Raw genomic sequence first — 23,923 nt, 5'->3', positions numbered from 1 at the left:
TTGGAACTCAGAATCTGATAAAAGTGAATGTTGAATACTATCTTTACATGTAATTGGAAAAAATAAAATATTATTAAGTGGGGGAAAAAACAAAAAATTTGTCTTACAGTATAAAAACACTCTGTGTGTGTGTGTGTGTGTGTGTGTGTGTGTGTGTGTGTGTGTGTGAGTGAGACAAGAGTGTCTCCTCCAAAGTTCACATTGCTGGGTGGCTCCTTTTACTCCTCCTTCTTCTGCTTTCTCCCTCTCCAGAAGCTCCCTTTCTTCTAGATCATGAACACAAAAAAGAGGGTTAGGGCAGGAACCCCCCAATAAATACTCTTCATCATACCTGCTCCCCACTGAAATGGTGAATACCTTTTTTGTTCAGGAGAAGCATGTGCAAAGTGTAATATATCACTGTATATAAAAGCAGAAGCAAGACTCTGTTATCCTCCCTCATGCCAATTCCCAGCCTTTCGCATCAAGCAAGGGGACAGCTAAAGGTCCAGTTTGCCAGCATTAACCTAGGTGAGATCCTGAACATCCACTACAAACAGAACCCTGCCTGGGCTCTGGAGGAAGATCCAAGAGGAAAAGGCATAGTTCCTGCCCTCAGAGAGCTCCCCTCTAATTGAAAAGACACAGTCCCTGACCTCAAGGAGTCTCCGGTGGTTGGATTGGAAGAGGACATAGACCCTATGCTTGAGAAGATCCCAGCTTGAGATGAGACAGAGAATACCCCCAGGATACAGACAGAGACAAAGAAATAATTGCAAATGATGTGACCAAACAGCATGACCATCAGAGTGCAGGAAGGATGTAGAGAATTAGGGAAGTGAAACAAGAGGTGGGAAGAAGGATCAAAGAAGGCCTCCTGAAGTGGAAAAGCTTGAACAGAGAGACGGGAGGAGGATTATGAAGACATGACCCCTTCTACTGGTAGGGTGAGGGAGGTATATGGGTGCAATTCAGTAATTGTCATATATATATATATACATACACAATATCTATATATGTATAGTATGTATGTGTGGTATATATATATACTATATATATACTATATATATATATATATCTATATATATAATATATATATATGGAACACTACAGCACCGACAATCACCTGGGCTTGGAAATGGGTGGGAGCCACACTAATATGAAGAATCTTGTTAACACGGGTGTATCACATGCAAAGTTAAACAAACAGGACTAGGAGAACGTTGTACACAGTACCTGCAATATTATAACAATAATCAACTGTGAAACTGTGAAAGACTTTAGCTACTCTGATCAGCACCGCGCTCCATTGTAACTCCAAAGGACTCGAGATGAAAATGTCCACCTCAAGAAAGAGAACTGATGAACTCTGAGTGCAAATTGAAGCATTTTTTCACTTTATTTTTCTTGCTTTTTTTTGCAACATGGCTAATGTGGAAATATGTTTTGCATGACTTCATACGTTACAATGGGCATCCTATTGCCTTCTCAGTGGGTTAGAGGAGGGGGTGGAGGGGAGGGAGAAAAATTGGAACTCAAAAGTTAAAAAACCCAACATAGCTGTATCATACTTTCCCCAAACCAAGACCTTGGAAATTGGTGGAAGGAGCCAGGAACAGCCTAAAGCATAACGAGAAGAAGAACCAAGAAGTTGGGTTTTTAACTGAGTTAGGAGAAACTCAAGCCCAAGAAACTCTGTGAGTCCAGATGATGGCTCCATGTTGGAATCAGACCAAATTACCTGCCAATGGGAGCAAGGAAGCTATTCTAGTTATTAGGCAATGTGTCTGTCAATCTGTTGCCAAATAGGGGAATTTGAGGATGATTTATGAGAAGCTTCTAGGCTACTCATAAAATTGCCCTGTGTTGTATGATTTTATATACAGTCCTCTCTGTTCTTCTTTTAATATAAAAGCATTCATTTTTGTTCATTTTTATCAAGTTTATAATTAATTTTTTATTTTGAATGCAACAAATACTAATAAAAGAAGCATTTCCATACATGAAGTAGAACAGAAAAAGAGGATTGGACATGATGAGATTTGAGAATTGCTACTGGTTAAAGGTCAAATTTTAGAGTAAGCAGAGGTATAACAGAACACTTCCCCCTCACCCAACCATTTCCTCCAATGGAGTTGGAACTGGATCCCAGGCTCAGACTGGAGCCTGGGCAGTAGCTCCTTTTCCTTCCTGGGGTGGCCCACTTTTCCACAAGGTTGTCCCAGGGTATGGGAATAGCTGATGTGAAGGCTCATATACAGAAGAAAGGTTGGGAGTCTAGGGTCAGATCAGCCCAGACAAATTTAGGGGAATCAGATTTGCCCTCCCTACCTCCATGCCCCAGGCAGAAGATGCTGACAGGTAAGTCCCAGGGCCCCAGAAGAAGTAAGAGGTAAAGAAGCAGGTTGGTGGCAGACATACTCAGTGTTTGAAGTGAGGCCAGGTCTTGATTTTATCATACAGGGCCTGCCCTGGGGAGAGCGTGTTGACGACATCACTGTGTCCCACCAGAAGATAGTCAGGAATCAAATAGCCTTTGTCCACTGAACACTGGATCAAGTCTTGGGCCACCTTTAGGGCTGCAGCATTGGGAGAAGTTCCTGAAAAAGCAACACTGAATAACCACCCAGACCACCTAAATTTGCCATGGCCTTCTGCTCAGGGGACATACATTTTCCTCCATCATGGACCAAGGATTCACATATATGGTTCACACATATGAGATTTGGGCCCAAGATTTCCTAACACCAAAGTCCCTCCAATAAAATGATTCATTTAACTCTTTTAGGGATCCTTATTTCATCCATCCTTCTGCAAGAAACCTTTGCTGGTCCTCCTTAAAGCTAGTGCTTTCCCTCTGAGATCGACTCCAATTCATCTTTTGTATATCTGGTTGTTTGCATGTTGTCTTCCCATTTAGAATGTAAGCTCCTTGAGGGCAGGGAGCGCTTTTAATTTTCTTTGTATCCCCAGTGCTTAACCTGGTTCCTGGTACACAGTAATATATGTAATAATATGTAATATGCTTAATAATAAGCATATTATATGTAATATAATAGATATAATATGTAATATGCTTAATAATGAGCATATTGTATGTAATAGAGTGTGCATATATAATATGTAATATGCTTAATAAACAAATGCTTGCTGATTGGTTGATGGATTTCTTGTTCCCATACCGTCCCTGGGGAAAACCAGACCTGAGAATACAAACAGTAATATTTCCATTAGCCTCATGCATATATTAACCTAGGGAGCACATAGCTCAATGGAAAGCATGTAGACTCTGGAGTATGAAGACTTGAGTTCAGATCTCACCTCTGATGCTTACTGTGTGACCTTGGACAAGGTCACTAATCGGTCTGAGCCTTGGTTTCCTCAACTACGAAATAAAAGGCTTGGACCAGAAGGCCTCTGAAGTCCCTCCAATAAACTATAGAGAGGAAGCGTGTTACCGCAGGCTAATGGCATGCCAGGCCCCTAGCCCACCTACTCCTGTGCCAACTTTGCACCTTGTTCCATATTGCGTGGCATGTGCACTGGGAAGTCTGACTCATTTTGATATCAGACAAAGCTTATCCAAACAGGGACTGGAAAAGAAAAGTTTCTTTCTAAAAAGACAGGGAAGAGATCTGTGGAGTTCTATATTAATAAGAATAATAATTGACACATGTTAATTTTCAAAGAGCTTTACATAATATTCATCGATGCCTCATGACAACGCTATACTACAGGTACTATTATCCCTGTTTTACAGATTGGGAAACTGACGCTGAGAAGTTAAATGGCTTGCCCACAGCCATACAGCTGGTCAAAGACAGGATTTTAACCTAGGTCTTCTAGATTCCATCAGGAAGGTAAAACTGTGATCAGAAAGTTTTGTTGTGTTTTTTTAATAAACTCAAACTTAATCCAAATTATTATTTTAATTATGCCCTATTTTGGCACCATCTGCAAATTCTCTCCCCTCCCCTTACTCCTGTTATCTAGCAGCCAAGAACTGACAGTATCTGCCAGATTATTCTGAAATCTTACTATGAAACACATGGAGATATAGAAAGGAAAATTGCCCACTCCTGCCCTCGTTCCTTAAAGGAAATGGCAACTCCAACCTCCCCAGAGAATGAGAACAAAAGAGGCATCCTAAAAGCTGGATTGAGATGGAACATGTGTCCCTTTAAGGCCCAAATGCCCAATAGAATCCCCGTTTTGACCGGAGTCAAAGTCAAACTCCAATTTTTTTGCCATGGGTGCTCCCAAAGTAAGCACCAAAGGCAAGCTCGATCTGTCCCCAGGTTGCATGCATCTGGCACACAGTGTGGTCTTAACTAATATCTTCTCATTCACTCATTCATTGCAAAAGGGCTTCTCACAGCCCAGTAAATATAGAATTCTGACATATCTTAAATGCACTGCTGTCATCGCCCATCACCAATGCCCCAAACCCACTGACTGCGCGCAGGCCCCTTCCTTACCACTGAACAAGCCAATGAAAGCGATTCCCAGACCAATGTCATTGTAGCCGTAAGTGTGAGCGCCCTCGGTGTCCCAGCCCACTCCTTCATACACTCTCCCGTCCTCACCTACCAGGAAACTAAAGAAGAGAGAGAAAAAGGACGTTGCTATCAGAATCGGGGCAAACCGCATCAAGAAAGCAGAAAGGTTCTCATGCTGATTAAAGATTGTGTTAACGCGGACTTGACTCAGAATACAGAATCATCATCAACTAGGAAAGAGTGTGTAGGAGGAAGGGAGGAGTTGATGAGAGCGAGGGAAAGATTATTAAAGGGAAAAGGGCAAGTACCTATTAAAGGGATAAGGACACCATATTATAAGTGAAAGAGAGTCATCGTTGTTGTGTTGTTTTCAGTTGTGTCAGACTCTTTGTGAACTCATTTAGGGTTTTCTTTGGCAGTTACCAGTGTGGTTTGTCATTTCCTTCTCCAGCTCATTTTACAGATGAGGAAACTGAGGCAAACAGGATTAAGTGACTTGCCCAGGGTCACACAGCTCATAAGTGTCTGAGGTCAGATTTGAACTCAGGAAAGGGAAAGAGTCCTGGATCTGAAACCAGAGGGCCTAGCCTCAAATCCCAGCTCTACTTACTACCTGTGTAGCCTTGGGCAAATTACTTGGCCTCTCTGGCCCTCGGGTTTCATATCTACAAAATAAGGTAATTAGACGAGATGATCTCTAAGATTTTTTCAAATTCTAAATCCAATACACATTTGAAGGTGAACATTTTTTTTAATCCAACCAGTGGTTTCATTGGGATGCAGGTCAGCGCCTGCTCCGCATCTTTTAGCCTTAGAGAGTCGTAGAAGTTAAATCATTTGTCCAGAATCACACAACCACTCTGACTTGACACACTAGCCAAGTTCAAGGCAGGACTCGAACTCAGGTCGTCCTGACTCAGAAACCAGTTTTCTAACCAACATATAAATGCTGCCTCTTGAACACAGGCTATTCAATAATAGATTAACGTCCAACACTAACTTGAAGAACTGACTCAGGTTTAAGGTGAATCCAAATCAGAACATCCATCCTGGAGCCCGATCTAGATGGAACTGTACTGAATAAACACTGAGATGTCTTCTAGCTCAAAGTCCTATGATTTTTTGGTTGTTGTTGATCGGTAGCTGACTCTTTGTGACCCCATTTGGGGTTTTCTTGGCAGAGATACTGGAGGGGTTTGCCATTTCCTTCTCCAGATCATTTTACAGATGAGGAAACTGAGGCAAACAGCATGAAGTGACTTGCCCAGAGCCACACAGTGTCTGAGGCCAGATTTTAACTCAGGTATTCCTGACTCCAGGCCCAGCGCTCCATTCACTCTATCCACTATCCACCTAGCTGCCCCTAATATAATATAATTAGATAATTAGATTAGTCCAATAGAATTAGATGTGCTTCTTCCCCTGTTAGACTATAAGCCTCATGAGGACAGGGACCATATCCCACCTAAACTTTGCATCTTTTCCAGTGCCGACCACAGTGATCTGCCTAATCATGGTTTGTTGTAAGGATCAATCGATGAGCTGCCCGCTTGGCTGGCTATGGAGGAAACTATGGGAAAGGACTTTTCATGTGTCTTACTTGTAACCTATGTCGCAGAATTTCATCTTGTCGATGTGATAGGACTGGATGTTTTGAACGGCTGTCTTGCACTCTTCGGTCACATTGCAACCGTGGCCCGCGGTGTGGATAATGATGACATACTTGGCTGGCTCAAGCAGCTTAGCACAGTAAGTTTCTCGGGCTCCCCAGGAGGAGCGAGGGATGATGTCAGGGCATTCTGAAGAGGGAGGAGAAAGAAATGAGGAAAAACAGAAGGTAATGACAATAGTAATTTATATTCCTACTGTGCTTCAGGGCTTTCAAAACACTTTCTTCATAACTGCCCTGTGAGGTCAGTGGGGTCATGATCATAATAATAGCAGTCATTTATATAGCACTTTGAGGTTTTCAAAATACATATATATAAAACTTTTCATCCTTACAACGACTCTGAAGTATTATTATTATCCCCTTTTTGCAGATGGGGAAACTGAGAACCAAGAGAGTTAAGTGACTTGCTGAGAGTTACACACCTAGCATCTGAAGTCAGATTCAAACTGAGGTCCACTGGCTCCCCAGCTCTTGCCATACAGGTGCCTAGCTAGAAGGGAGCTTCAAGGTCGTGAATTTTTACCCATTCATTTTTTAGATGAAGAAACTGAGACCCCCAAATTTTAAGTGACTTGCTCAGTGTCCCACAGGTAGGAAGTGGCAGAGCCACTAATCAATTCTATGTCTTCTAACTCTCATCACCTCCATTTTACAGATAGGGAAATCGAGCGTCAGGAAAGTGAAACAACTTGGCCAAGATCATGTGGTTGGGCATCGTCAGATCAAACCCATGACTTCTGACTCCAAAGAGTCTTCTGAATCTTTCCACTACACAACTCAATATGCTATCACGTAACTGCCATTCAGTAAGATGGGCATACCCCTAGAATGCCAGGCCACTCGTCGGAGTATCTCAGGGATTCCTCCACCCAAGCCCGAGGTAAGGGCAAAGCATTATTTCTAGGCACACGTCCCATTGTCCTCTGGAGAAGGCCCATCTGTGTGATCCTGGGCATGCCTTGCAGCCACAAGCAGCAAAGCAGAAATAAAGTGCAGAGTTATCTCAGAGCAAAAGCCCTAGGACAGATGCTAATGTCAACAGGCAGAGACACAGATAGAGTCTACGCGCAGAAGATGAATCTACGTAAGCAAGGAATAGGAAAAAGACAACTGGCTACAGGTCAGTATGCTCTTTAAAATCACCTGTGGGCTGATGCAAAGTGAAATCTACTGTGTCCAAAGTAACAGCAATATTGTACGATGATCAGCGGTGGATGGCTTAGCTGTTCTCAGCAATACAACGATCCAAGACAACTCTGAAGGACATGTGATGAAAAATGCTATCCATACTCAGAGAAAGAGCTGATGGTGTCGGAATACAGATTGAGGCATACTTTTTTTTGCTTCCTTTATTTTTCTTGAGTATTTTTTTGTCTATGTTTTCTTTCACAATATATGTTCTGCGTGACTACATATGTATAATCTATATCGAATTGTTTGCCTTCTGAAAGGGGTGGGGAGAGAATTTGGAATTCAAAGTTGCAAAAATGAATGTTAGATATTGTTTTTACATGTAAATGGGGAAAAAACAAAATACGAAATTAAAAAAAAAAAGGTTACATAGAGCCAAGGGTCATTCATGGAAGATAGGAGAAGCAGAGAAAAGCATGCCAGATGTAGCGAAATGCCTCATCAAAGTCTTAAAAATGAATGAAGCTCATTTTACAAATTAACTTGCATTTGACTTTGAAAATATTTAGCTAAGGAAACACATACATAAGCACACACATGTATGTGTTTTAGTATGAAAAGCAGGAGGACCCAGGTTCAGTCCCTGACTCTGACATATTCTAGCTGTGTGACCCTAAGCCAGTCACAGTGTGAGGTGCAAAAGGGCTGTATATCTTTGTCAGTGGGAGAAAAGAAGGAAGAAAAGAAATAAACATTTGGTCAATAGCCAATAAATAAGTGCTTACTCTGTGCCAATCACTGTGCTAACACTTTACAAATATCTCATTGATTCTCACCACAACCCGGCTAGGTAGGTGCTATTACTATAGTTCCCCATTTAGGAAATCTAGCTCAATTTTTGAAAACCTCCTATTAGGATAATTGTGGTAAATCAGAACTTAACGCAGATTGCATTTGCTAATTGGCGTTAAGAAAACACACTAGAAAATGAATGGATCAGGAAAACCTGAGTTAAGGAAACTGAGGCAAACAGAGGTTAAGTGACTTGACAGAGTCACACAGCTGGGACCCAATGCTCTCTATCCCCCGTTTGCACATTGGGAGTTCTCTTCCCAGTTGCAGGTCTATACAAAAAAAAAAAAATGCTACTTAGGGGCAGCGAGGTAGAGCAATGACTAGAACACTGGGCCTGGAGTCAGGAGGACCTGAGTTCAAATCCGGCCTTAGACACTTGACACACTTACTAGCCGTGTGACCTTGGGCAAGTCGCTTAACTCCAATTGTCCTGCCTTTCCCCCTCCAAAAAAAATTATTTTAAATGCCATTTAGTACACATAAATGAGTATGTAATGTATATACACATAGGCCTGAAGTCAAGAAGATCTGAGTTCAAATCCACCCTCAGACACTTTCTAGCTATGTGACCCTGGAAAAGTTATTTGAACCCCTATTTGCCTCAGTTTCCTCATCTCTAAAATGTCATAATAGTAGCACCTCCCTCCCCAGGTTGTTGTGAGGATCAAAATGTCAATAAAATTTTAAAGCCCCTAATAGAGTTCCTGACACATAGTAAGTGCTATAAAAATATTCAGCAGCATCATCATAACCACCACCACCACCATCATCATCATCATTATTATTCTCCCACCTAAAAGACATCCATCTCTTTTACCAGGAGAGACTGGAGGGGACAGAGCTAGATGAGGTTCAGACCACACAGTCTTTGCGCATCCTCAGAACTCTGACAGCTCCCATTCGGGCTCTTCCTGAAGGGAATCAGCCAGGACACAACACAAAGGGTCCCTCTAGACAGGGACAAGTCAGGGGGTCTTTGAAGGGGGAAGGACTAGTCGGGGGGTCTAGGTGGTGTCCCACCTAAGTTCTGTAGTTCCCTCAGTGTGTGGCACAGCATTCTGGCACTTGTTAATCATGAAGAAGGGAAGAAGAAAGAGCTATTGATTTTTAATTTGTTGTGGGAATCTCTGGATGAGGAAATCTCCTGTTAGTGCAGATCAGCGCTTTCTCTACAATTTATAGACTTGGACATCTTGGAGGTTCAATGACTCGTCCAAGAATACAAAGCCAGGATGTGTCAGAGGCATGGCTAGAACTCGGATATGCCTGATTCAAAGGCTAACTCTCTAGTCACAGCTGTTCCCATCTAGTGGTTCTCGGACCCTGATGGTCCAAGGGGCTTCAGCTAAAAGCTCTTTGAGGGTGCCTTGAGCAGTAAATAGTTGCCTAAATGGAACCTATTTACAGCTAGGTGGTATATTAGAGAGAGCTCCAGGTCTGGAACTCAGGAGATCTGAGTTCAAATTCAGTCTCAGACACTTAGCGGCTGTGTGATCCCAGGTAGGTCACTTAATCTCTGTTTGCCTCAGTTTCCTCAACTGTTAAATGGGGATGATAATAGCACCCACCCCCCAGAGTTATTGTGGGAATCAAATGAAATAATTGTAAAGCACTTAGCACAGTGCCTGACACATAGTAGGCACTATGTAAATGATAACTATTTATTAATATTATTATTATTATGTGTATGTTTGAAGCATCATAAGTTTATTATCACTGCAGTTATATTGAATATTTAATGAATAAATCTAAAAGAATATTATAAGTACTATATTAAATTAGCTTGGGAGCCCACAACATATTTTGCTGTTAAAAAAAGGCTTACAGAACAAAAATCCTCTGGCACCATTTCGCTATACCATGTTGTTGTTCAGTCATGCTGGACTCTTGGTGACCAGTGGACCACAGCACATCAGTACTATCCATGGGGTTTCCTTGGCAAAGATCCTGGAGGTGCATTTCCTTCTCCAGTAGATTGAGGCAAACAGAGGTTAATTGACTTGCCCAGGGTCACACAGCTAATAAATGTCTGAGGCCAAATTTGAACTCAAGTCTTCCTGACTCCAGGCCCAGCATTCTATCCACTGAGCCATCTAACTGCCATATGAGCCTTTTGATTATGCAATTACTTAATTATTATTTATTGAATTGAACTAAAATGAAATGAAACAAAATGAAATTACGTTAAATTTATTATATTGAAAGACAATAGAGAGGTGAGGCATGCCCTAAGAAATTCAGGGCAAAATCAACAGATCTCAATTAAAATTCTGTTTTAAAATAAAAAGAAAGAAAAGGAACAGACTAAGTCGAGGGCTTACCTTTCTTGGACACGGCACTCCTATTGGAGGCCAGACAGGACTCACTCTGAACAAACAGTGGTTGGATGTACTTGAATGAGAGGTAACCTCTAGAGACAGCAAAGGAGGTCAAATCCTCTGCCGCAGACAAGGCAGCAGTACTGGGGGAACTTCCTGACAAGCGATCACAAGCCAAACATTCATCTATTAGTTTAACTCAAATGCCAACCCCTCACCTCACCTCACCCCACCCCACCCCCGGGCAGAGCTCTCTGTGCCTTTCTTTCCAAAACATCTAAGAACCTCTACAAAGCATCCCCTGTTCTCATCAACCATCAGCACTGAAGACAAAGGAAGAGAGACTAGAGGGAGCAGAAATGGATGGAATTCATTAGAAAAAGGTCCATAGGGGAAGAAGAGCTGAAGCAAGGGAGGGAGGAAGCTAGATAGAGGGGAAATGGGAAGAGTGCCTCTGGCCGGGAGGGTGGCATGTGTGAAGATTCAGACGTGGGAAAGAGGAAATCATGGGAAGGGATGGGCCTGACCAGTCTCAAAGCCAGAGCTGAGGAGTCTCAGAGGAGGACTGAGAGACTGGGAGTAGAGAATAGCAGCATGAGATGGCAGAAAGAGCTGTGGGCTTGAAATGGGCACCAAAAGTCCTGGGTTTGAATCATGTCCTTGCCACTTACTAGCTATGTGACCTTATATAAGTCACTTCACATTTCAAAATATCATTTGCTTTATCTGTAAAATGAGGAGAGACAGAGACAGAGAGAGAGAGAGAGAGAGAGAGAGAGAGAGAGAGATTTGGTTCCTAGCTGATGCTTGTAGCACTTTCGGAAAGAAAAAAAAAGGAAAAGCATTTGGGGAGTATACAGATTCTTAACACCATGATAAAAATAGTCTCTGAAAATTTACTGAAGTTGTAATATTTCTGAAATAAATAGAATAAAATATATGGACCAACTTGTCCCTCCCTAGGGAAAATGAAGGGAAGATGTAGCAACTAGCTATATAATTCTGACTTGAACCCCTCTCCAAAAAAAAAAGAAAGAAACTTGGATTAATCGGGTTGTAGGGTTTATATTTCCCAGATCTACCATGAGACATCTCTGTTCCCTTTCCTCGTAAATGATCATGTAGGAGCTCAAAAGTCGCTGTTAGGACCTGGTTGGGTCGACCATTACCTGCTATGCTCCCCACAAAAGCAAGCCCCAGGGACTTGTCGTTGTAGCCCACCGTGTGAGTGCCTTGGAGGGCCCAGCCCACGCCTTCATACACATTGCCATCATCACCAATCAGGAAACTGTCAGGATGTAAAGAAATGCAATGTTTAAAGGCCAACAGTACAACCCAGCTGTAGGAACAAACTCAACTCCCCAACCCACAACAACCCTTTTTTTCTTGCAACATCCTGGAGGAGAACATCTCTGTCTAGAGAACTGTATTCCCTTCTAAGCACCGTATTATGAAAGGTACAGTGGTCAATTTCTCCAGGACGGTCTTATTCTGATGCTTAATAATAATGCTGATGATAGCTTTTATGGAACGATTTAAGTCTTGCAAAGTACTTTACAATACTATTTTATCCTCACAATAACCTTGTGAAACAAGTCCTACTTTCATTGCCATTTTACAGATGAGGAAAAGTGAGGCACAGAAAAGTTAAGTCACTCGACCAATAACTGCCCCACAGCCATTAAGTGTCTGAGGGTAGATTTGAACTCAGGTCTTCCTGACTCCAGGTACACCACTCTATGCATCAAACTATTTATTATCTCACTGGCTCCACATGAATTTATACAGGACCTAGGAAGCACAGCTGTGTGACTTCCTCCAAGGACATTCTGCAAAACGTCATTATGAGCAGAGAAAGCAAGATATTATGGGTAACAGAAGGTTGCAGTGTGTGTAGACATGAGCGTTGGTAGAACAAGGCAGTAAGAAAATTCAAATTTTCAAATTTGATTCAAACTCAGGATAATGAATCTTCCTGATGGCTTAGTGCTCTGCATACTATGGCGCCACCTAGAGGCCCATGCTTAAATCTACCACTGACTGTAGGCTTGGTGCTCAGTCCACTATGGCACCACCTAGAGGCCCATGCTTAAATCTACCACTGATGGGGGGCGGAGCCAAGATGGAGGCTGGAAAGTAGGGACTTGCGTGAGCTCCCCACCCCGTCCCTCCAAAAACCTATAAAAATGGCTCTGAACAAATTCTAGAACCCACAAAATAGCAGAGGGAAGCAGGGCTCCAGCCCAGGACAGCCTGGATGGTTGCTGGGTGAGGTCTGTCGCACGAGGAGCTGGGAGCACAGCAGAGCAGAGCCCAGCGTGGGTGGTGACAGGACCAACCAGACCAGGAGGCAGGCGGAACAGGCCCTAGAGGCCTGAATGAGTGAGTTGTGGCAGTTACCAGACTTTTCAACCCACAAAAACCAAAGCCAACAGAGAAGGTTAGTGGGAAAAGCTGTGGGGAGTGAAAGGAGTTCATGGTTCAGCCACCACCCCAGGGGCAGCGGAGGTGGGGCAGCTACAGAACTACAGCTGCAGTTGCTTCCTGGCCCAGGCCCACCTGGTGGAAGGAATTAAGTGGCGGATCAGAGCAGGAGTGCAGAGCCTGCTTAAGATCTGATTCAGGTCCGGGTTGGCAGTTCTTGGGGAAGGAGGAGTGCTGGTGTGGCAGAGCTGGTTGTATAGAAATAGCTCTGAAAACAAAAGCACATCCCCTCAAGCTTGAAACAAAGTACTCTCTACTGTACAAGCAGTCATACCCCAACAAAAAAACTCAAGGATCAAGTAAGTTAGCTGGGAACATAGCCAGACTGCAAAAATGGACTCAGATTCAGTCTCAGACTTTGGAATCTTTCTTTGGTGACAAAGAAGACCAAAACATACAACCAGAAGAAGTCAACAAAGCAAAGAGCCTACATCAAAAGCCTCCAAGAAAAACATGAACTGGTCCCAGGCCATGGAAGAGCTCAAAAAGGATTTTGAAAAGCAAGTTAGAGAAGTAGAGGAAAAATTGGGAAGAAAAATGAGAATGATGCGAGAAAACCATGAAAAGCAAGTCAATGACTTGCTAAAGGAGACCCAAAAAAATGCCAAAAAAAATACTGAAGAAAACAACACCTTAAAAAATAGACTAACTCAAATGGCAAAAGAGCTCCAAGAAGCCAATGAGGAGAAGAATGCCTTCAAAGGCAGAATTACCCAAGTGGAGAAGGAGGTCCAAAAGACCACTGAAGAAAATACTACCTTAAAAATTAGATTGGAGCAATTGGAAGCCAGTGACTTTATGAGAAATCAAGATACTTTAAAACAGAAAAAAAGGAATGAAAAAGTGGAAGACGATGTGAAATATCTCATTGGAAAAACCACTGACCTGGAAAATAGATCCAGGAGAGATAATTTAAAAATTATTGGACTACCTGAAAACCATGATCAAAAAAAAGAGCCTAGATACCATCTTTCAAGAAATTATCAAGGAAAACTGCCCTGAAATTCTAGAGCCAGAGGGTAAAATAGAAATTGAAAGAATCCACAGATCGCCTCCTCAAATAGATCCCAAAAAGAAAACTCCTAGGATATTGTCGCCAAATTCCAGAGCTCCCAGATCAAGGAGAAAATAAATACTGCAAGCAGCCAGAAAGAAACAATTTGAGTAGTGTGGAAACACAATCAGAATAACACAAGATCTAGCCACTTCTACATTAAGAGATCAAAGGGCTTGGAATATGATATTCCAGAGGTCAATGGAAGCTAGGATTAAAACCAAGAATCACCTACCCAGCAAAACTGAGTATCATGCTTCAAGGCAAAATATGGATTTTCAATAAAATAGAGGACTTTCAAGCTTTCTCAGTGAAAATACCAGAGCTGAATAGAAAATTTGACTTTCAAACACAAGAATCAAGAGAAGCATAAAAAGGTAAACAAGAAAAAGAAATCACAAGGGACTTACTAAAGTTGAACTGTTTTGTTTACATTCCTACATGGAAAGATGATGTGTATAATTCATGAGACCTCAGTATTAGGGTAGCTGAAGGGAATATGCATATATATATATATATGTATATATATGTATGTATATATATATGTGTGTGTGTGTGTGTGTGTGTGTGTGTGTGTGTGTGTGTGTGTGGAGAGAGAGAGACAGAGACAGAGACAGAGACAGAGACAGAGACAGAGGGCACAGGGTGAGTTGAAGATGAAGGGATGATATCTAAAAAAAAAATCAAATTAAGGGGTGAGAGAGGAATATATTGAGAGAAGGAGAAAGGGAGATATAGAATGGGGTAAATTATCTCACAAAAAAGTGGCAAGAAAAAGCAGTTCTGTAGGAAGGAAAGAGGGGACAGGTGAGGGAGAATGAGTGAATCTTGCTCTTATCGGATTTGACCTGAGGAGGGAATACCATACACACTCAATTGGGTATTTTACCCCACAGGAAAGGAGAAAGAAGATAAAAAGGGGGGATGATAGAAGGGAGGGCAGATGGGGGAGGAGGTAATCAAAAACAAACACTTTTGAAAAGTCACAGGGTCAAGGGAGAAAATTAAATAAAGGGGGATAGGTTAGGAAGGAGCAAAATATAGTTAGTCTTTCACAACATGAGTATTGTGAAAGGGTTTTACATAATGATATGCATGTGGCCTATGTTGAATTGCTTAACTTCTTAAGGAGGGCGGGTGGGGAGGGAAGAGGGAAGAGAATTTGGAACTCAACATTTCAAAAACAGATGTTCAAAACCAAAACAAAAAAGTTTTTGCATGCAACAAGGAAATAAGATACACAGGCAACAAGGCGTAGAAATTTATCTTGCCCTACAAGAAAGGAAGGAAAATGGGGATGGGAGGGCAGTGGGGTGACAGAAGGGAGGGCTGACTGAGGAATGGGGCAACAAGAATATATGCCGTCTTGGAGTGGGCAGGAGGGTAGAAATGGGGAGAAAATTCGTAATTCAACTCTAGTGAAAATCAATGCTGACAACTAAATATATTAAATAAATAAATAAAGAATCTATCGCTGACTCCAGGCCCAGCCCTCTACCCATTGGACTATCTAGCTGGCCCTTGAAAATTCAAAGTATTCAAGGTCAAGATTATAAAGAGAAGAAAGTGAAGCCAGCACAAGTATGGTGTGCTGAAAGAAGAGAGAGGGGTGTAGTAGTACCTGGATGCTGCAGTGAGGATGAAGAATAGATTTAGGAGTGGTGAATCAGAAGAATAAATGATACAATGCCAAAAGATGTACATGGATTTAAGATCACAGCATAGATCCAGGTTTTCCATGCTACAGCTAGCTCAATAAAATCAAGTTGTAGGGATGTCTTTCAAAGTTGAATTCAGTTTGAGTTGAATTTCAGCATTGAGATATAAATAAGAAAATTCTATCTTGTTTAAAAGTATCCTATTGATAATGAGAGCATACTAATATTGGTTTGGTTCATACCAAATGACAGTGCAACTAAATGGATAGAGGAAGAGGTAACTAACTTAGAAAAGGAATTGGATAGAAAATTAATAGTGGTAGATTTAAGCACGGGCCGCTAGGTGGCTCCATAGTGGATAGAGTGTTGGGCCTGGAGTCAGGAAGACTCATTTTCTGGAGTTCAAAGTTGGCCTCAGATACTTCCAAGCTTTGTGACCCTAAGCAAGTCACTTAGCCCTATTTGCCTCGGTTTCCTCATCTGTAAAGTGAGCTGGAGAAGAAAATGGCAAACCACTCCAGTATCTTTGCCAAGAAAAACTAAAATGGGGTCACAAAGAGTCAAACACAACTGAACAAAAGATTTAAGTATCTTGCTAACAGAATATAATAAATAACAACAAAAAGATGGCAGAGTACAATGGAAAGAGAGAAAGAGGACCTGAGTTCAAATCAAGTCAGAAGACATGCATACTATTTGTGTAACCTTGAGCAAGTAATTTAACTTCTGTGGGCCTCAGTTTCCTCATCTATAAAATGAAAAAAAAATGTTCTTCCTTCTCATCTCCTTGGATTCCTTTAAGTGACAGCTCAAATCCCACCTTCTACAAGGTGCTCAGTCATGTCTGACTCTTCATGACCCCATTTGGGGTTTTCTTGGCAGAGATACCAAGGTGGTTTGCCATTTCCTTCTCCAGCTCATTTGGAAGATGAGGAAACTGAGGCAAACAGGGTTAAGTGACTTGCTCAAGGTCACACAGCTAGTGAGTGTTTGAGGCTAGATTCAAACCCAGGAAGATGAGTCAGCCTGACTCCCGGCCAGGTGCTCTGTGCACTATGGCGCCACCTAGTGACCCGTGCTTAAATCTACCAGTGACTCCAGGCCCAGCATTCTATCTACTCACCCCTGTAGTCCATTAAAAACTCTTCATATCTTTTCCAGACAAATAGCTATCTAGTCATGCTTTTCCTATCCAGTGAGCTCTTTGAGGGGACTATTTCATTTTTTTTCCTTTGTATGAATAATATTTAGCACAGTGTTTGACAAATGTTTATTCCATTTAATTGAATTAAAGCTTTTTGCTTGTGAAGCTGATTTGGAGAGCCCATGGGACCCTGGGGCCTTCTCATCTTGGCCTATCTTTCCCACCTCCAGTTTTCTTCTTCCATTGGGGCGTTCTCTCTGGCATGTCCATTTTGGGGAGGAGCCCAGGCCAGCCAGCCCCCAGTCCACTCCCAGCTCTGCTTCTGACTTGCCAGACTTTAGTCTCTCTCAACTCTTCCTTTTTCTGCTCCTTTTCTGTGTTGTCTTGCTTCATTAGAATGTAATCTCCTTGAGGACAGGGATTGCCTTTCTTTTTCCTTCTATTTGTATCCCCCAGCACTTGGCACAGTGCCTGGCACATAAAGCTTATTAAATGTTTGTTGTCTGCCTGCTCCTGCCTTTGTGTAAGAGCACCGTTTTTCCTATTAAATTCCTTCCCCAAGTCATGCCCACTAAAGGGCAGTAAATAAAACATAGAACCAGGAGTCAGGAAGACCTGTGTTCAAATCCAGCCCCAGATACTTCCTAGCTGTATGATCTTGGAAAATCACTTAAGTTTTATCTGCCTCGGTTTCCTCCACTGTAAAATGAATGTAGGGTGGTTTTAGAAGGGTGCTTCCTCTCCTTTTCTGCAGCTAATTTTCCTAATGAGTTACCTGGGACCCTGAGCGGTTAAGTGATTTTCCTAGGATCATATTGCCAGTGTGTGTGGCATGTTTGGAACCCAGGTCTTCCTCACTGAGAAGCCAACTCTCTATCCAACTATTACCACACTGCCTTTCACATGTATATGCACAATATTATTATTATCATTATTAATTATCATTCAGTGAACTAAATTTCCACCGTCTAATAACTTGTCCACATCAGTGAAAATAGGTGCCATTTTGTAAGTGGTCCAACCCGACCTAGTGCTATGAATAGACAGGCTTTCCATAAAAGAATCCTGAAAATGATGATGATGGTGGTAGTGATGATGATGATGATGATGATAGAAATAACAACTAACATTTGCCTAATGCTTTTAGATTTGTAAAGTGCCTTTTGCATGTTCTCTCATTTGATTCTCTCAACAGCCATGTGAGATAGGTGCTGGTATTATCCCCATTTTACAAATGAGTAAACCAAGGTGGAATGAGACCAAGTGAGTTGCCCAGGATCACACTGTGTGTGTGTCTGTATCAGGATTTGAACCCAGGTCTTCCTGACTCTAAGTCCAGCACCCTATTTTTCACTGAGCTGACCAAATAAGGATAACATGGAATGAGGAAGGACAACTAGATGGCTCAGTGGATAGAGTGCCAAGCTTGGAGTCAGGAAGACTCTTCTCTGTGAGTTCAAATCTGGTCTCAGACACTTACTGTGTGACCTTGGGTGAGTCACTTAACTGTCTTTGCCTCAGTTTCCTCATCTGTAAAATGAGCTGGAGAAGGAAAAGGCAAACCACTCCAGTATCTTTGCCAAGAAAACCCCAAATGGGGTCACTAAGAGTTAGACATGCCTCAGCAACAACACCTGAGTCAGGCCTTGCCGGCCAGCCCAGAGGCCACTGCCCCATGTCTTACTTGTAAGCCACATCACACCAGCCATTTGTTTTGATGTGAAGCTCTTGTAGGCCCTTCACCACCTGCCGGCAGGTGCCCTTCTCATGACACTCATGCCCAGGGATATGATGGATGATGAGGTATGGGATGGGAGTCCTCAGCTGGACGCTGCAGCTAGAGGGCGCTGCTCCCCATTCTGATCGAGGGATCATCTGGAAGGAACCTAAAGGGGAAAACCCAGAGAGACTTCACTTGATGTTTTCTCCTTAGCGTTTCTTGATAGACCCTTCTGTCCCAGGCATCCTGTCTGGGCTGGTGCTTTGAAAGCAGGGCTCCTGGGGCAGCTAGGTGGTACAGTGTATAGAGCCCTGGCCCTGAGGTCAAGAAGACTTGAGTTCAAATCCAGCCTTAGACACTTACTAGCTATGGGACCCTAGGCAATTCACTTAACCCCAATTGCCTCCAAAAAGAAATCAGGGGTGCCTCTGCACCCCTAATGTTTAAGAGAGGTACAGAAATAAGGCCATCTCCCATAACATCGTCCCCTCCCCTCTTCATTATCTTGTCTTTATATCTCATGAATGCCCCCCGTCCCCACCCTGCATAGACTTTCTACCTCCAGCAGCCTCTGCTGCCTCTGAGTGCTCCCCATCTGGATGGGCCTCTTCCTCCTGTGCCCCTCTTCTTCCCATGCCTGGCTCATATTTTCCTCCTCCATTTCACCTTCTCTAATGAACTGGCCTCCCCACCCAAACCCAGCCCCTTCCACCTTTTGAGGCTCTTCTCCTTCACAATAGCACTAGCATTGCGCTTTAAAGCAGGAATGGACACTAGAGTTCAGTTAGTCCAACTCTCTCATTTTACAGAGGAGAAAACTGAGGTCCTAAGAAGGGAAATCACTCACCCAAGGTAACATACATAGTAGTAACATACGTAGTAAGTGTGAGGCAGGATTCGAACCCAGGTCCCCTGATTCCAAGGCCAGACCTCTTTCTAATATCTGTGGTATTTTGGTACATCAAGGGCCATATGTGACCTCAAATCACACTTGTATTCATCTTCTCCTTGTGCACTAATCTTGTGCTACACTCATGTGCTCTTGTTTTTCTCTGTCTCTCTGCATTCCTGTCCATCAGACCAGTAGTTCCTGAGGATTGTGTATATACCTCCCTTATCAACCCAGGAGCAACCTGAGGGCAAGCACTTCAAATGTCCTTTGTCAGCCTGGTATCTTAAGGGCAGCAGCTGTGTCTTCCCCTATCTAACTCAAGACTCTATGAGGGTGAAAGTTTTGTCTCCCCTCCCTCCCCCTATTAGATTGAAGGGTCCCTAAGACTATAAGCCCAATATACTTTCTCTAGACCTTCTCCTCTTCCCATCCCCTGGGCCATTGCCCAACACCATTAAAACCATTGGCAGACACACCTCTTTGGGACTCTTCCCCACTTCCCCATCCCCAACCACCATCACAGCTAGTAAAGGCTTCAGCCTCTCCTAGCCTGTCCCAGATCCATGTTGTTGAATGGTACCCCTCTACGTCACCCCCCCAAGCCAGCAGAAACATCCAAGACCAACTGAACCAACGCAACCAGTCTAGAAGATCACTCACCTCTGTAAGGCTTCTTTGCGTTTTTAATGAGCAAAGTGATATTTTGGATCAGACTTTGGAAATCATTTGCTAGGTCGTCTGTCTCTCTTCCATTTGAAATAAGGCGGTTGGGACTGTCGTCTGCAAGAGAACATGCATTCTCGTCATTGGACCCTGAGTGTTCCTTAAACAGATTCTAGTGTGCTTGTTTTAATTTTTCCTTTTATTATTATGAACTTGGAAAAACAATGACAAATATGAATATTTCACCCCACAAGAAGAGAAAAAAGGACTGCTTATGACAGAATGAATCTCCTTCATGCACAACGTGTTTGGGTTTTTTAAGTATTCCATTTTAAAGAAATTCAATTTAAATTCAAATTTCATGTGGTAATTCTAACATTGGCCTGCTTGTCCATGGCCCCTTTTGAACCTCAAGAGGAAGTTCTTAAAGGCATATAAAACCTCCAGCTGGTTAATGCCTCAGGCATTGGCCACCACCCAAACTCTTCTCCAATCTTTCTCCTTTTTTAATTTTTTTTGGGAGGGGGAAAGGCAAGGCACTCAAGGTTAAGTGACTTGCCCAGGGTCACACAGCTAGTACGTGTCAAGTGTCTAAGGTCGGATTTGAACTCAGGTCCTCCTGACTCCAGGGCTGGTGCTCTATTCATTATTGGCCCATCTTTCAAACTGTTCTCCCTCCTCCTCTTCTAAAGCTTCCTTTAAGTGACAGCTAAAATCTCAATTTCTACAAGAAGTTTTTCCTGACCCCATTCAATTCTCAGGCCTTTCCTCTCTTATTAACTCCCTATTTATCCTATATATAGATTGTTCATACATGTTATTTTGCTTGTGGTCTCCCCCAATAGACTGTGAGCTCCTTGAGAGCAGGGGCTGCCTTTTGCCCCTTTTTGTATCCCCACCCACCTCTTAGCACAATGCCTGGCACACTTAATAAATGTTTATTGACTGACTAATTGCTCCTTAATACTATCTCCATTCTCCTTCAGAAAGCCTAACCAGATTGGTTGCAGGAAAAGAAAAAGAATTCACTGGCCCCACCTTGTCTAAAATTAAAAATACCTCCCCACTCTCCAAAGGCACACTTTTCCTTCTGTCTCTTAATTTGCACAGCAACACTTTGGTGTCTAATTCTGTGCCATAAAATGTTAAAGACGGAAGAGACCTTGGAGTCCAACTAGTTGAACTCCTTTTTTATATTAATTTTTTTCATTCGGTGAAAATCTCTCTCACCACCTCCCTCATTGAGAAAGAAAAACAAAAACCCTGTTTTAGACTACATGTTTTAAACTACATCATATTAGCCAATCTGATAGGTGTGAGGTTGTATCTTATTTGTATTTTAATTTGCATTTCTCTAATTAGAAGTGATTTAGAGCATTTTTTCGTATGCCTAGAGATAGCTTTGATTTCTTTACCCGAAAACTGCCTGTTCATACCTTTTGACCATTTATTAATTGGGGAATGGCTTGTATTCTGAGAAATTTGACTCAGTTCTCTGTATATTTGAGAAATGAGGCCTTTGTCAGAGACACTCTCTGTAAAGATTGTTTCCCAGCTTTCTGCTTTCCTTCTAATCTTGGTTGCGTTGGTTTTGTTTAGACAAAAGCTTTTAAATTTAATATAATCAAAATTATCCACTTTACATTTTGTAATACTCTGTATCTCTCCTTTGATCATGAATTCTTTCCCTCCCCATAGATCTGAAAGGTAGACTATTCCTTGCTCTTCTAATTTGCTTATGATGTCACCCTTTACGTCTAAATCATGCAACCATTTTGACCTTATCTTGGTTGTGAAATGTTGGTCTATACCTAGTCTGTGGCCTATTGTTTTCCATTTTTCCCAGCAGCTTTTGTCGAATAGTGAGTTCTTATCCCAAAAGCTGGGGTCTTTGGGTTTATCAAACACTAGGTTACTATGGCCATTGACTAATCTATTCCACTGATCCACCACTCTATTTCATAGCCAGCACCGGAAATTTTGATGATTACTGCTTTATAATATAGTTTGAGATCTGGTATTGCTAGGCCACTTTTCCTTTGTATTTTTTTTCCATTAATTCCCTTGATATTCTTGCCCTTTTGTTCTTCCAGATGAATTAAACATGTGTAGTCAAGAAAATAAATTCTCTTGTTGGCCATGTCCAAAGAGAAAATCTTAATTTGCACTTTGGTATCATTACTTCTCATATCAGGAGTGAGGTAACAACAAACCTCCTCATTTTACACAGGAGAATCACAGAGTTGGAATGGATCTCGGTGATTGGCTAGTTCAGCTCATACCTGAACAATACCAATAGGTAGCTAGGTGGCACAGTGGATAGAGCTCTGGGCCTGGTGTCAGAAAGACCTGAGTTCAAATCCAGCCTCTGACACTTCCTAGCTGTGTGACCCTGGGCAAGTCACTTCAGTTTGCTTTGGTTTCCTTAACTATAAAATGGGGATGATCATAACACCTCTATCCCAGGGACCAAATGAGATCATACTTAGCACAGTGCCTGGCACATAGTGGTTGCTATATAAACATTAGTGATCATGTACGAGGATCCCCCACTCCAACATGCCCAGCAGGAAGTTATCCAATCTCTGCTTGAAGGTCTCCATTAAGGGTGAACCCACCACTTCCCAAGGAAGTCCATTCTACTTTTGGCTGGTTCTAATTGTTAGTTACATTGAGCTGAAATTTGACTCTTTATGGCTTCCATCCATTGCTTTAAACAAGCATATGCAAACCTTAAAGCACCATAAATAATTAATAATAATAGCATCTATTGACATGCTCACCCTAAATACTGCTTGGGAAGGACCCTGTCCTCAAAGACCTTACAGTTTAGCCTGGGGAAAGACTAACTCATATGAAACAATTAGGGTTATAACATGTATAAGGTTTAAATTGTGTGGTGCAGATGAAATAGACTTGCCCTGTGTCTTCACCATGTTGACCCTGTGTTTCATGTTGGCCCCAGCAACAAGGCTAAAAAGAGCTAAAGGAATAGGATAGACTAGTAGGAAGGACAGGCCGGTCAGAACTTGCAGGGATGGTGGTTCAAGGTCAAGAAGGAAGAGTCACTCTCCATGCCTGGCCTGCCCTTGTCTCCATTCCACATCACTACTAGAGATAAAGGGCAGCATGGATAGATTTACTGCCCACCTATTTACTCAGAGCTATTGTAATCCAAGGAGGAGAAAACTCACCACAGTGTCCGAGGGCCAGAATGGAGAAAAAAAGAAACCATACAAACATCTTCAAGGAACCCAGGAAGGGCCCTAAGGAGACAGACCACAGACAGCTGCCCTGAGAGAGACATAAGACATTCAACATTAAGGCATGGATCTGCCTCTCATGGCCAAGCATCCTTGAAGGGCTTCAGAAAACTTACAATCTGAGGGAAGGAGACACATCTCCAACCCAACATGGAGCACCATGCGTGGCAAAGAGTGGGTACTTAATCAATGCTTATTAAATTGAATTGAATTAAACCCTGGAAGCCTCCCAATAATAGAATCTTAAATTGAAAGGGATATTGAGGTGTCTATAGACCCTTTACCATCCTGGGCACTGTGCATGCTTAAGATGGCATCTGGTCCACCCTCCCACCCGATATGGGAATCCCTTCTATACCATAAAGTTGAATTCAACAAGCATTTAGCAAGGATTTTCTTGTATAAGATGCTAGTATCTTTCTTTGCTTTGCTTTTTTGTCAGACTGGTTCACTCCTCCCTAGGCAGCCTAGTGCACCCCACCCCATCATGGTCTCACCATATTGATGCCAGACAGTGTGGATACTTGATTGACTTTGTTGATTCTAGCTCAGAACTGAGTTCAAGTGATCCATCTGCTTCAGCAACCCTAG

The 23,923-nt window shown here is 42.4% G+C and overlaps 2 protein-coding genes across 2 annotated transcripts in view; both read right to left on the bottom strand.

Annotated features, from left to right (window-relative positions):
• Positions 1-673, bottom strand: part of LOC118846910 (peptidoglycan recognition protein 3-like) — a 13,871-nt gene extending 13,198 nt beyond the window's left edge. Inside the window, exon 1 of the mRNA XM_036755587.1 lies at positions 636-673. Coding sequence (XP_036611482.1) covers positions 636-673 — 38 coding nt within the window. The remainder of the gene's footprint in view (positions 1-635) is intronic.
• Positions 674-2,400: 1,727 nt separating this feature from the next.
• On the bottom strand, positions 2,401-23,312 carry LOC118848558 (peptidoglycan recognition protein 3-like). The gene is made up of 8 exons (XM_036757486.1): positions 23,264-23,312; positions 20,067-20,186; positions 18,479-18,680; positions 11,624-11,742; positions 10,458-10,610; positions 6,079-6,277; positions 4,458-4,576; positions 2,401-2,579 (listed from the first exon to the last, which is right to left on the bottom strand). The coding sequence occupies exons 1-8, from the start codon at positions 23,310-23,312 to the stop codon at positions 2,401-2,403; spliced, it is 1,140 nt and encodes a 379-aa protein (XP_036613381.1).
• Positions 23,313-23,923: the final 611 nt, after the last annotated feature.

Source organism: Trichosurus vulpecula, chromosome 4 (genome assembly GCF_011100635.1).
Source record: "Trichosurus vulpecula isolate mTriVul1 chromosome 4, mTriVul1.pri, whole genome shotgun sequence".
NCBI classification, from domain to species: Eukaryota; Metazoa; Chordata; class Mammalia; order Diprotodontia; family Phalangeridae; genus Trichosurus; species Trichosurus vulpecula.
This window is presented reverse-complemented; position numbering and strand designations above follow the sequence as displayed.